The sequence below is a fragment of the Eschscholzia californica genome, unplaced genomic scaffold (assembly GCF_041429995.1).
Source record: "Eschscholzia californica isolate CP2 unplaced genomic scaffold, dmEscCali1.0.p SCAF_2, whole genome shotgun sequence".
Classification (NCBI taxonomy): Eukaryota; Viridiplantae; Streptophyta; class Magnoliopsida; order Ranunculales; family Papaveraceae; genus Eschscholzia; species Eschscholzia californica.
Genome location: NW_028238309.1, coordinates 47,198,402 through 47,212,117, shown reverse-complemented (window position 1 = coordinate 47,212,117; position 13,716 = coordinate 47,198,402). Strand labels below are relative to the sequence as shown.

At 33.3% G+C, this 13,716-nt stretch overlaps 2 protein-coding genes across 3 annotated transcripts; one reads left to right on the top strand and one right to left on the bottom strand.

Moving 5' to 3' along the window:
- Positions 1–4,919: 4,919 nt before the first annotated feature.
- Positions 4,920–7,762, bottom strand: LOC147558476 (uncharacterized). Its single transcript, XM_086657519.1, has 5 exons — positions 7,615–7,762; positions 6,583–7,371; positions 6,355–6,492; positions 5,768–6,182; positions 4,920–5,611 (listed from the first exon to the last, which is right to left on the bottom strand). The coding sequence occupies exons 1-5, from the start codon at positions 7,753–7,755 to the stop codon at positions 5,046–5,048; spliced, it is 2,049 nt and encodes a 682-aa protein (XP_086513645.1). The 5' UTR covers positions 7,756–7,762; the 3' UTR covers positions 4,920–5,045.
- Positions 7,763–10,929: 3,167 nt separating this feature from the next.
- On the top strand, positions 10,930–13,344 carry LOC147558475 (BTB/POZ and MATH domain-containing protein 3-like). Of its 2 annotated transcripts, XM_086657518.1 has the most exons (5): positions 10,930–11,344; positions 11,710–12,052; positions 12,551–12,797; positions 12,922–13,094; positions 13,134–13,344. In XM_086657518.1, the coding sequence occupies exons 1-4, from the start codon at positions 10,980–10,982 to the stop codon at positions 13,086–13,088; spliced, it is 1,122 nt and encodes a 373-aa protein (XP_086513644.1). In that variant the 5' UTR covers positions 10,930–10,979; the 3' UTR covers positions 13,089–13,094; positions 13,134–13,344. The 2 variants fall into 2 exon arrangements, with proteins under 2 accessions (XP_086513644.1, XP_086513643.1); XM_086657517.1 differs by having other exon boundaries at positions 12,922–13,344.
- The last annotated feature ends 372 nt before the right edge of the window (positions 13,345–13,716 follow it).

Genomic DNA, 13,716 nt, shown 5'->3' with positions numbered 1-13,716 from the left:
TACCTATATTAACCTTCTTTTAATATCTAATTGTGATTTTCATTCTAAACCGTATTAGATTTCTCTCCATATTTATCTCAACTTTCTCTCTCCAATCACGTTTTTTATGTAACTAACAACTCTCTCTCTATAATTCCGTAACCGAAATCCAGTAACTTTCCCACTATCTCTCTAAAAATGAAATCTTCATTAAACATTCATTAAACTCTCGCCCAGCTGTAAAAAACTCCATTGATTAGTATTCAATCAACAACTATCATCACAACCTCCATTGTTATTTAGGGTTTTTACTGATTATCTCTTTATTCTAGCCACAACTATTCAGGTTTAAAATCTTATGTATATTGGCTTATAGTTTAACGATTCATATTGAAGATTTGATAAATATCAAATGATCATCTTTTTCATATCATTTAATATGAATCTGTATTGCTGTAATCTTCTATAGCTAAAGTGTTCTTTCATGTATTTGATATTTCTGTTTCATTTTTATTGAATCCATGTAATCTAGATCTGATGTTTTCATTCAAATATTTATATGTTTCACATCTTTGATTATCTTCAGATCAAATTGAACTGATAGTACAGATAATGATGGGTATTATATTCCAGTTATTTAATCTCAGATCTGTATGGAAAACACTTTGTCTGTAGTATACATTATGTATAATTTATGTTACATTATTTATACTTTTTACTAATATGGTGTTGTAAATAACATGTACATATATAAAATACATTACAAATTATACATACTTTCTGACATAGTGTTGTAAAAAAATTTGTAATAGGTATAAATTATAGTTTTACAAGCTACAAAGTATGCGTACTTTTTTTACAATTGACTGCTATTCTCATACATACAGAACAAAGTACGTAATTTGTTCTGTACAGTTTGAATTGTTTACGTATCTTAACAATTTGTCTGTATTGAAAAATATCCATAATTATTAAATCAATATCAAATAATTTAATATTATGTTTTACAGAACAGATGGAGATTCAAGCAGATTCATCACTACAAAGCAAGAAGACGATACTAAAATCCGATGGTTGGGATAAAATGTTTACTGAACCTGGTCAATTATTTCCCGGGGGTGCTAAAGCCTTTCGATTTGCTCTTCGGCAATATAGTATAAATACTGGCCATGATTTTAAATTTATTAAAAATGATTCGAAGTGGGTAACTGCTGTATGTCCTGTTGAAGATTGCAAATGGAGAGTACATGGATGTGCTCCATTGAAATGCGAATCTATGTTTATTTTGAAAGACATGGAAATGAAACATGACTGTGAAGATTTCATTAAGAAGAACAAGAAACCAAAAATAAACAGTTCATTTGTTGGGAAACTTATTTTAGATGAGGTTACAAGAAGTCCAGATCGTTCCACAGCAAGTCTGAAGAAAGATTTCTTGAAAGATTACGCTGTCCAACTTCCATATTACTACACTTACGAGGGGAAGAAAATAGCAATGAATGAAGCATTTGGTCAAGAAGGAGATTCCTATGCAAAACTTAGATGGTATGCTGATGCTTTTCACGTACCAACCCAAACAGCATAGTACAACTTGAAGTTGACGAGGTGTCTCGGAGATTTAAAAGAATTTTCATTGCACCACATGCTTGTATAGTTGGCTTCCAATATTGTCGACCAGTTTTATATGTTGATGGGACTTTTTGCAAAACTCGTTTTAACGGGTGCATACTGGCTGCTGTGGTTAAAGACGGTAACAATGGTAAATTCTGAACATTCTTAAATTTATCAGACTTAATATAAAAAGTATCCACTTTTTTCAACATCATATTACATTTTTCTGTGTACATTACTATATATTTACAACAAATTATGAAAACTTTACATACAATTTTATATGCTTTTTTAGATTTTCATACTTTATATTTATGTACATTACTTTAAATATACCATAAATTATGAAAAGTTTACAGTAGTATCCTTGATAAATATTTAAATATAGAGTACTTTCACTCTAATATTTTCAAATTACAGGTCTATTTCCGTTAGCATATTCTGTGGTTGATGTTGAGAATGACCAAAATTGGGACTGGTTTCTAAGGCATTTGCGCAATGCTCTGAATATGGAAAAGACTTATATCTTTATTTCAGACCGTCACAACGGTATAATCAACGGTGTTAAGAACATTTTTCCGACAGCACACCATTCGTTTTGTGTTTGGAATCTAAGGAACAATCTGAATTTAAGATTGGCAAATGGAGCTAGAAAATCAAAATTCTTCCAAACATTAATTTTCAAGGCTGCTAGAGCTCTTCCCGAGTCTGAATATCACGCAACTATTAACCAGATGATACAGATGGGTGGTTTAAAAGTTGCTGCATTTTTTCAATCCTTAGACCTTTCTTCTTGGGCAGATGCTTTCTTTCCCGGTATAAGGTACGATCAGATAAAATAGTATATTCATTTCATTATCTATATTGATTTTTTTTAGAACATTATGTACTTTACCGTATAAAGTACTGACTTTGTTATGCAAATAACATGTACTTGGCACAGCAGTTATATATCTTTTCTGTACATTATTTATTCTTTATAAAAATAATTTTCATTTTATAAAAAAATATAATAAAATTTACATACTTTTTTTTTATACAGATACACAGCGATATCATCTCAACTATCAGAATCCTTTAACAATCAGATTCGTCATGCTCGTGGACTACCAATTACAGCAATGTTGGAGGCAATTCGTATTCATATAATGAACAAAATGAACACAGCACGCGAATTGTCTAAAAAATGGACGACATTCTTGTGTCCAACCATCACTGATCTGTTGAAAGCAAAATATGATAGTGCTGCAACTTGTAATATTGCCCAGGCAGCCCCATTCATATTCGAGGTTTACTCAGAACCTTCTCATTGTGTTAATCTTCTACAGATTTCTTGTACTTGTAGAAGGTGGCAAGTTGATGGTGTTCCTTGTGAGCACGCAATGTTGTGCATTAAAAGCTTGTCTGAAGACCAACAAGATTGTTTTTACGATCCTATTTGGACAACGGAGTCTTATGTGAAGACTTACCAGGAACATATAATGCCTATATCCAATGTTGATGAACCAAGGATTTTTGATGAAGCTACCAAAATTCTCCCACCGTTGATTCGTCGTAGACCAGGTCGTCCAAGAACAGTACGGATCGAGAGCTCGGGAAATATGCCAAGAAAATTAAGGATATGTGGTAGGTGTAAGCAACCTTCTTACCACAATCGCAAAACATGTAGGGCAAACATTTGATGTATTTACATTTGTTACATTACACTTTCAATCCAAATAATTTAATGAACATTCAATTTTTTTTTCCTACATTTTGTTTCACTATTCTATTTTTATTCTCTATCAAAAGGGTATACTTTAGCAGTTTTGGTATGAACCTTGCCTAACATATGTGGTTAATATTAAAGAACACCAATTACACCAAATACAGTACAATTGATGTATTTGGTGCAAATTAGTTAAAGTATGTATAGACTTTAAAGTTACATAATTGTTCTGTTTAAAAGTTTTTGTTTTGTTTCATAAATTGACTGTTATTCATTGTTAAAGTTTCATACTTTGTTTCATGTTGTCCATACTTTATTTCATTTTTTTTACATGTGTCGTACATATAATGTTATTTATCAACACGTTATTCATATTTGTATCATAAATTAAAAGAAGAAACTTGATAAATTTCAGACATTTTTTCAACAAATATGATATTTTAATTAAAAATTACATTTCCCATCCAAATATTTTATACTTCAAACTGTCAAATATAATTCATTACAACTATTTTAAAATCCAAAAAATAAAACCATACTTTAATTTAAACTATATTAAAGTTTTTTTCCACAAATCTCTGGTTTCATACAATAGCTCGTACGTCACTTCCGCTCTTCTACGCTGAGCTAATTCAATCCAATCGTGCGCAAGGTATTCATCCGGTACTCCCCATTTGTAATGTTTCATGAATACCAAATCCATATGAAGCATAACAAATAGTCCACAATCCGCACTGTCAATCATTGATATAACAATTATTATGAAACCACAAAATAATTTATAAACTATATAACTATCTGTATGCATTACAGTAATCACAAAAGTGTGAAATATTTTGTACTTACTTTTCTCCTTGTTGATGATCATACGGCGTCTTCGAAATCTTACATTTTTTCTTAAATTCAGGACTCACATATTTAGTTTTGTGAAGCACATCTAATATGTATTGTCCATATCTTGCAGCATTTTCTTCACATTGTTTACGGAGCTTTGTGTCAAAGAATAACGAGTTGTAATGGGTCCAAGACTTATCAAAGTAATCAAATACTAACAAAGTCCAATGAATACCCCTAGTAACATCTGTAATCATCGAATGACACATTGGAGCAACTATATAAGATATAAGCCCTCTTTCAGCCTCATTTATTAACCGATCTGATAGGTGGGGGTCTATGTTTGACTGAGCTGACTTGCAATTTATCATTGTCTGTCAAATAAAAACAACATAATGTATCATTCAATGCGAATACTTTTCAATAAAGTATTTATAATTTATGACAGACAATACATATATGAAATAAAATATACATACTTTTCTAATCATTCTAAACCTTTCATCTTTAGAAAATATGTAATGTATAAAGATAAAAACTTTTCTATTATGAAATTATGAATTCTGTAATTAAAACTTACCCATAATTCAGAAGCGAGAACGAACACTTGTCCAACCCCTTTTAAAACTTTGGAAGATAGATGCTTTGACCACCAATTTATAAGCTGAGCATCGGTTTCACAGTTCATCATAAGCCAATTCACCTCTCTTCCTCTAACATCACTTGTCAGATTTGATTCCCATACAATTGTTCTGCACGTTAATTGTTGTTAGTTTAAAAAACTGAATTTATAGCAAAATATTTATATTATATTAGAGATAACAGATTATGTTTGTTACAATCATCATAATGTAACACAAACAACAAAACATTTCATAACATAGACTTAGACAAGTATTAAACTTCTAATTCATTACTTCATCTTCACTCCTTGGTTAAACTCCTCAAGCAGACTCTTCTCATTATCTTTCACTTTCTTCCAAACTTTGCTCTTCTTCCAGTTGCTAAGTGGTTCATCATCATCAATCGAAACTCCCTTCCCCTTTTTATCCAATTCTTCAACATTCACAACTTCCTTTTTCGCAATCTCCTTTTTTTTTTCTTTCTCGGCCTTTTCTTTTGGCTCGGCCTTTTCAGTGAGTTTCCTTGTTCTGGGAGCTTGTTTGATTCTCTTAATAAGAGAATTCTGTTTTGGTGTTTCAACCGGATCAACTGTTTTGTCCGATCCACCCTTAACAGCTTTTGATTTTGTTCTCTTCTTCTTTACTGTGGTTGGAGTTGTCTGGACAAAGTCATCATCTATCAGACTATCTGTTTCAGCATTCTCTTGATAGGTTTTTGCAACTTGAACAACGTCGGTGAAGTCGGGTGCATTTGTGAAATCTATTCCCAAATCAAAATTGGGAGTTGAACTATAATTCTGCTCTTCCTCATTATGCACCAACACAATGGCTGTGCATGGCACGTTTCCATCATCATCTGACAACAAAAATCATGTGAAAAAAAATCATTTGTCATAAAATTTACAAAACAGTATATATCATTTTTTCCTGTGACTATAAATGTATCTGTAAAGTATGCATAATTTACCATCAATTATAAATGAATTCAGTATAAGTATTTATAATTACTGACCTTCATGTTGTTGTTCTTCAACATTTTCTTCTTCCTGAACTTTATCATCCGGTTGTACTCCATCAATCTTCTCATCATTGACATTATCTTTATCCCCAACATTATTTTCCTCCTCATTCTGTTCCACATTATCTCCACCAATTCCTTCATTATAATCATTATGAATCAATGATTCATCCCTCTGTTCAGACTTTAAAAGTAACTTCAGTTGTATTACTTCATTCCTCAATCTTTCAAGTTCCTCATCCTTTTTCTTTAATTCTTCTCTTTGTTTATTCACTTCTCTACTGAGTGCTTCCATCATCTCCAAGTTATTCAACTGTTCTTCAAAAGGTATTTCCACAACTACCTTTTCTGTAAACTTTAACAGTTCCTTCTCTTCTTCACTCACATCATCCACAACATCCTCATAAACCTGTATGTAAAAATTTATATAAATAACAGAGTGTTATGTAAATGAATTCAACAACGTTGTGAAAGTATATGTAATTTATAATAAATTACATATACTTTTTAAACAAATATTACACATTTGTAAAGAATTTAAATTTCAATCAATGAAAGTACAGTTAAAAAGTTGATTTTACCTCCTCAGGTACAAGTGCAGCTAGATCTTTTTCCATCCCATTACTAAATCCATCCAAAGACCACCTCAAGAACTTTGGGTATCTTGTTGCATTCAGTGAATTTTTCGGATACAGATTAGTATGCATGCACACCCAGAACTAAAGGAAAAAAAGAAATGTAAATTATTCATACTTTATATGAAATAATATGAAATTTAAATAACAGAGGGTTGTAAAAAATTTACTCGCAGGCAAAAGTAACAAGCAACCAGATGCTTTGGTTGGGTCTTCTGAATGTTTGTCGATCGTTTCCATCATATATGAGTGTATGGCTCTTGGCCATAACACCCTGTTGATTGCTCTTCTAGACTGGATGTTCTTATAAATGCTAGGCAATACAATGAAACCAGCCAAAGTGGCAAACAGGAAGCTCGCCGAAAACATCATAATTAGAAGACCAACAAATTCTATTGCTGGTTCACTGTTCCTCACGCATTTCTGAAGTGCATTCCCAACAACAGCACTTGAAAGACCCATATTTTTGTTTTTTGATGCTTCAGGTGTTTCCTTGAAATACTTGGTCAAGAACGCACACTTCATAGGATCTAGATCATTTTTCTTAGGGAATGCCTCATATTCAGAACCCTCTATGGGCATTCCCAACAACAAAGATACATCTTCAGGTTTGAATTCTATCTCAATACCCCCAATAACAAATTTCTTTGTCGATTTTTTATATCGACAAAGAACATCCAAAATGGCAATTGTTGGACGACTAGTATAATTCTCCCTTAATATTGTACCTTCTGCCATAGCATCAAACAATTTACTGAAAGGAGTTTTGCTTATCTCCTCCTTCATTTCTTCCGTCATATAGGAACGGATGCTATTGATCAACTCAATTGGTTTGCTAAGGGTGTATCTGAATAGTGCCGATGTCTTTTGCTCCGGTATTAGTTTCTGTTCCCCTACTATATCAACCCACCTACTAGAGCTTCCTTTGTCCTTCAACTTTAAACTTTTAGAACTACCACCAGCCTGCAAAATATTACAAAAAAACACAATTGTAAACAACAACATAAATCATGTAAAGTACGAATACTTTACCTAACAGAATGAAAAATCCTATATACAGAATGAATATTTTGATGTATATCACAAATTTGTATATACAACAAGCCATAAACTGTTAAAAGATCAACACATATATGTAAATTAATCATAATTTATCAATGTAGCTTCACAATATCAATAAATTATATCATATACCAAATACTTTACCTCAGATACTGATGTTTCTTTAGTTTTTGATTTCTTCTTAACAACTACTTCTTCAACAGTGGCCTTTCTTTTCATTGGACTCCTTCTTAATGTGCTTGTTTCTTCAGTAACATTCGATTTAGATTTACCTTTAGGTGCCATATTCAACCTTTTGCTGCAATAAACAACCTTTTCATTAAACCCTAAACCAAAATCAAAAATTTCATTAAACCCTAAATCAAAAATAATGGTTCCATTTTCCATAAATTATATGTTTTTTTTAACACAAAGGTATCTTATTATGAAACAGAAATAAAAGTTTAAAAAGAAGATTTAGGTTTTTCAAGTAAAACTAAAGATTTTAATTTCGAGATTATCTTCAAAAACATCTAAAGATCTATTATTCATGAAACAAAATCGATTTTGTACCCCTTTTTTTAAAATAAGAACGAACGAAAAAACCCTAAATCTGTTTGAATCTCCATTAAACCGAAAAGAAACTTCCTATTTACAGAGAAATCTTTACCAAAATCAACAAATCCTCTTCAATAGTAAGTTAAAATGACATGCAACAACTATTTATAATGATTTCAACGAAAAGAACCTCACGTTTCGATTTAAATCTATTTCATAACGAAAAGGGGTTTATGAACCAGCTTACCTTTTCACCTGAAGAGGTTCTTCAATGAAAAAGATGAATTGAGAAGATGAAAGGATGCAAACTTTCTGTTTCCAACGATCTATGTAGGGTAATTCTTCGACAAATCCGGATGATTTTCTTTAAAACCCAAAACGAGAAGGTGTAGAGAGAGAAAGTGTATTTATGAAGATTGTAATCCAATCTGTTTCGGCCGAATATAGACCCCCACAAATCACGCCTATGGGTTTTGGGAAAGTTTCCTAAAACCCTCGTAAATTCAAAAAACCCGGGGTTTTTTGATTCGGGATACATTTGGTATTACAGAATAAATTATCCATACTTTATACCCTTCTTGTAAAAGGACCAAAAATCCATAATCTAAGAAGAATGGTCTATAGACCTATTATCAAATTAATTTTGGTCTATATACCCATGGACTCTTAATAGTATTTAAAGTCCAAAGTAAATTGACAAAAGACTTGGGTGTGAATGGTAGGGACGTGGATTGGCCAATCAAAGGGACACAAGTTTAAATCCCAATAGGATCATCTTTTATTAAAGGTTTTAGATTTTTTTCCTTAATCAATTCCAAAATAAATGAAAAATCATGTAAATATACGAATTTTTCATATTAAGACCAACAAGTTTTTTTTTTCAGACTGTCAACATAACTATCTATCACCACCATCACCACATCATTATTTATTTCTCTCCCTCTTTATATACATACAAATATACACGGACGTTTCTACATGCGGGTCAAGGGGGCCATGACCCCCCTTGGTTGACTGCAAGTTGTAGTTAAAAAGTGTTACTAATGGCTCCCTAATTTCTTGAGTTAAGAGTATTTAAAGTCGAAACTAAACTGATAAAAGGCTTGGGTGGGAATGGTAGGGACGTGGATTGGCCTATCAGAGGGACACGAGTTTGAATCCCAATAGGATCATCTTTTATTAAAAGTTTTTTATTTTTTTCCTTAATCAATTCCAAAATAAATGAAAAATCATGTAAATATACAAATCTTTTATCTTAGGACCGACAAGTTTTTTTTTCTTGTAAAGTGACTATGAAAGTCATTACAATGGTATTGATTCATCAAAGATGTGATAAACACGACAACCCTAGTTCAATAAATTATGAATTTCACCTTCTCTGGGAATTAAACCTAGGACCTCAAGAATTTTAGAGTTTATGTCAACACTATCAACCACTCAACCACTCGGACAACCAAGTGTTGACTTAGGACCCCTCGATAAATATTAAAAATATTGTTTGATATCGACCCCCTCGATTTCTAGTCCTGGTTCTGTCCCTGCAAATATCCATATTATATATATGTACATGCTCCTTGTTTTTACTCTATTTTAGTGAAGGACAGGAAAGAAAGAGTTAGAGTGAGAAGAGATTGAGAGGAGAAAAAGAGTGAGTGAGATACATGAAAGGAAAGAGACAAAGGAGAAAGAAAAGTGATGGTAGTAATCTAGACGGTGGCGGTATTGGTGGTAGACTGGTTGTGGGTGGTGGTAGGAAGTGAGAAGGAGTTTAAAGTTAGCGGTGAAAAACAACCAAATTTACGATGGAACAAAGTCTTTATATCTTTTATTCTACCAGTTAAAGACAAAATTGGTAAATTTATTTGTAACTCTTACATATGTCTTTACTGTGACCATAACGAAACTATTGATCAGGCTTTACTACATTGTTGTTATGCTAGATCTATTTGGTTTCACTTTCAGATTCTGACATGAAATATTATCAATGTTAAGGATTGGATTCTCAAATGGAAGGATCTCGATGATGATTTAGTTAACTTATATCCTAAAGTTTTACAGTTTATTTGGAAGGCGAGATGTGAGAAATGCTTCATCTTGCAGAATCAAAACCCACTGCAAGTTATAATTTGAATCAAAGCAACTCCAACTAAAATACTGAAACCAACATCCAAAGTAGACAAGAAAAACAAGTTGCAATGGATTCCACCATCAGCATCATATCTCAGAATCAATGTAGATGCTTCTTTTACTATGCTAACGAAAATGGAAGGTATTGGATGCATTATGTATGATGACAAAGCAAACTTCGTAACAACGTTATCATATATAACCAGATGACAGAATGCAGAAGAATGTGAATGCTCAACAATTATATGCGCTATGCATTGGGTGATCGAATTGAGGATACTTCATCTCCAGAATGAAAGCGATAATCTCAACGTGATCAAACATCTTCACCACCCGAGCAAAGCCATTCAATGACAATCAGACAAATGCATGGAAGACATCCTTAATCTAAAAAAACAGTTTACCAGCATAATCTTCTCTTACACCGCTAGACAGAATAACAAGAAGGCTGACTTGCTGGCAAAGTGGAGCAGGAAACACCATACTTGCCACTTCCTCGCAGACTTATTTACGTGTTCGAGCTAGTTTGTTTTGAATTTTGATGTATTTTCTCTTCAACAAAAAAAGAAAAAAAAAGGTCTTTACATGTGCACAAAATTTATATTTTTTATCCCAAAACGGGCAGCCTAAACAGAATTCAAAGCCTTATCCTATTTCCCCGAAATTTCAGAAGATTTTTGTCATCCTCCAAGTTAGTTTCTTATCTTCCGCCAAACTCGTTCAATTATTTTGATATCCGAAATATCAGAAGATTAAGGGTTTTCTATTTATATACTAATACTAGGGTTTATCTCAGTACATAGTTTTAGGAGAAGAAAAAGAAGAAAGAGTTTATTAATATTAAGATGAAATCTTCTTCTTCTTCTTCAATGTCAGATGGGTTACAAGAATCTTTATCCAAGTCGACTTGTGAAATGGTTAATGGTTCTCATGAATTCAATATAAAAGGGTATTCTTTTCTTAAGAGGATGCCTTCTCAGAAATGTATATCAAGTGATGTATTCCAAGTTGGAGGCTACGATTGGACAGTGAGATTTTATCCATCCGGTAGGAATTCCAAGGACAACCGGACGTATGTATCGGTGTTCATAAGGTTGGAAAGCCGCGTTGATGACGTTGAGGCTTTCGTTGAGTTCACACTGAGAGATCAAAGTGAGAAGGGAAACCATAAAGTTTTAAGTTTTTTTCAGTCTTTCCAACCAGCGTCGTGGTATGATTTTCTCTAACAAACAACTTAATTGAGATTTCACATTTTGTATTCAGAGTCACAACTTAATGGAGATTTCACATTTCTTATTCAAAAAGTATACTCAACCCGCCGCTGTGAGAGAAACAAGGGTTTCTCTCTCCTCTCATATGTTCAGTCACGTCGAAAGAGAAATTCTTGTTTCTCTCCTAGGCGGTTCAAGTGGGAGTCCAAGGAGGCGGGTTGTGTAGCATTTCGTATTCAAAACACTCAACATTTTTTATTTATTTGCTTGGAGACTATCTTTCATAGCTGCTACTACCATATTAGATTCACTAAATAATACCGTTTTTTATTAACAAATACTACATTTTTTCTCTGCTTTTCAGGGGATATCCAACTTTCATTGACAGGACAACTATTGAGAACTCAGGTTTTCTCAAGGACGATTGTCTTGTTATGAGCTGTACCTTGGGAGTAGTCAAACACCATAGTCAAAAGCCTAAAACAGTTCAAATACCTCCGATCGTTATGGGCCAAAATCTCAAGGAGTTGATGGAATCAGGAGCTGGTACTGATATTGCTTTTGAGGTTGGGAAGGAAACATTCAGAGTCCATAAATTGATACTTGCTGCTTGCTCTCCAGTATTTAGAGCCCAATTCTTTGGACTAATTGGAAATAAAGACATAGATAAAGTTTTAATAAAAGAAGTTGAACCTTCTGTTTTCAAGGTAATGCTTTTACTTTTTTGATAAACTTTGATTTTTTTTTAATGTTTGGAAGTCAGTGGTGTATTTATTGTATATATCAAAGAGAGCATATTATGGTATGAAATATATTCCGGAACTTATTGCAACCAAAAATAGCGTATCAAAGAGGTATACCTCAAGCATACCCGATACTCGCATGGCAGCATACCACATACCAGTACCCGTATCAGAGCGATTCGCTTACCAGGTAAAATTGAACTGGCTAGGTTGTTTGGCATCGGGAATGAACAATGAGATGTCATCTCTTCATCATTGCATACACAAACCGCTGCATTGTCAACATGTGATATGGTGACGACGTACCTCTTGGATACACTAATTCTGGTCACAGTTAGTTATTGGATTATTTGGTAGACAATATGTTCTCTCTGATGCATATAGAGTAAGACACTTACATGACAAGTTCTACATTCCCATAAAAACTTAGAATCCAAATGAGATTTACGTGTTGTATTGCAGGCCATGCTCCTATTTATGTACTCGGACGAGCTTCCTCTTTCCACTCCCACAAAAATGTTGCAGAATCTTTTAGTTGTTGCAGATCGGTTTTGCTTAGACAGATTGAAACTCTTATGTGAGTCGAGATTATGTGAAGAAGTTACCACAAGCACAGTGGCAGCAGCACTGGTTTTCGCAGAAAAACACCATTGTTCCCAACTTAAAACTTTCTGTTTAAAATTTGTTGTTGAACCAGGTCATTTGGGAGGTGGGTTCCGTCGATATAATCTAAGTAATGTTGATAAGTAATAAGATTAGCCTTCACATAACAAGTTTTGTTCAAATTAAGTATTTAAGTTCTTATTTATATTTGTCATATGTTTCATGTGCAGAAGTGATGAAATCGGAAGGATATGAATATTTGAAAGCGAGTTGCCCCTCATTGATGTTGGAGCTTTCACAGACAATTGATGTGAGGTTTGGGGAATTAAACCTATTATCAAGCAACACAAAGAAGTCTACAAGCAAATTCCTTTGGGATTGTTTGTTCCCAGAATGACGGTCCGTGGGAAAGCATAACTGAAAATAGTAGGCCCGCTCAAAGAGTAAGATAGAAATAGAATGTAGCTTAGCGGGTAAACATATCGCTTACAATGGCAAGTTTATGAGTTTGACTGTCTTTTGCTCCAAATTTCTTTTCTTTTTCTCCAAGCTATATTGTGAGAAACTATAGAAAGTTTATGATTAATCAAGTGTTTAGTTGGTGTTCTTTGGGACTAGATATTATGAGATTTTGAATTCAAAACTCTTATTAATTTTGTGATTTTTCATCAACTTTTGAGTAGTGGCTGAGTACAACTCCATCTTCTGTTAAAAGAACAAACCCATGAGGGGATGATCAATATCTCTAAAAGTATAGAGGACACAGTTGGAGTAAGCTAACATTATAGATGACCCATTAACAGGACCCAACCTGAATTCTAAAATTGTGGATCCGGCTCAAAGCCTGTATGGTTGGTGAGAAGTGAGCCTAAGTTCGATGGGAGTAGGCGAGTAGCACTAGTGTTATGAGTCACAATCGGGCTATAGAAATTCTTTAGCTTTTATTTGAGGGGAGATGCTAGAGTGTCGAGCTCGGTGCCCACTAAAATGTCCAGCTGACATGGATTCACTAAAAGACAAGGCTT

What these genes read in the sequence shown, in the direction of transcription:
- LOC147558476 (XM_086657519.1), bottom strand. Translation starts at nt 7,755, where the DNA reads ATGGCACCTAAAGGTAAATCTAAATCGAATGTTACTGAAGAAACAAGC. An exon ending in AAGAAACATCAGTATCTGAG is followed by an intron (nt 7,372 to 7,614) that starts GTAAAGTATTTG and finishes AATATTTTGCAG; the next exon opens with GCTGGTGGTAGTTCTAAAAG. An exon ending in CTGCACTTGTACCTGAGGAG is followed by an intron (nt 6,183 to 6,354) that starts GTAAAATCAACT and finishes TTTTACATACAG; the next exon opens with GTTTATGAGGATGTTGTGGA.
- LOC147558475 (XM_086657518.1), top strand. Translation starts at nt 10,980, where the DNA reads ATGAAATCTTCTTCTTCTTCTTCAATGTCAGATGGGTTACAAGAATCT. An exon ending in TCTTTCCAACCAGCGTCGTG is followed by an intron (nt 11,345 to 11,709) that starts GTATGATTTTCT and finishes TCTGCTTTTCAG; the next exon opens with GGGATATCCAACTTTCATTG. An exon ending in TTGAACCTTCTGTTTTCAAG is followed by an intron (nt 12,053 to 12,550) that starts GTAATGCTTTTA and finishes GTTGTATTGCAG; the next exon opens with GCCATGCTCCTATTTATGTA.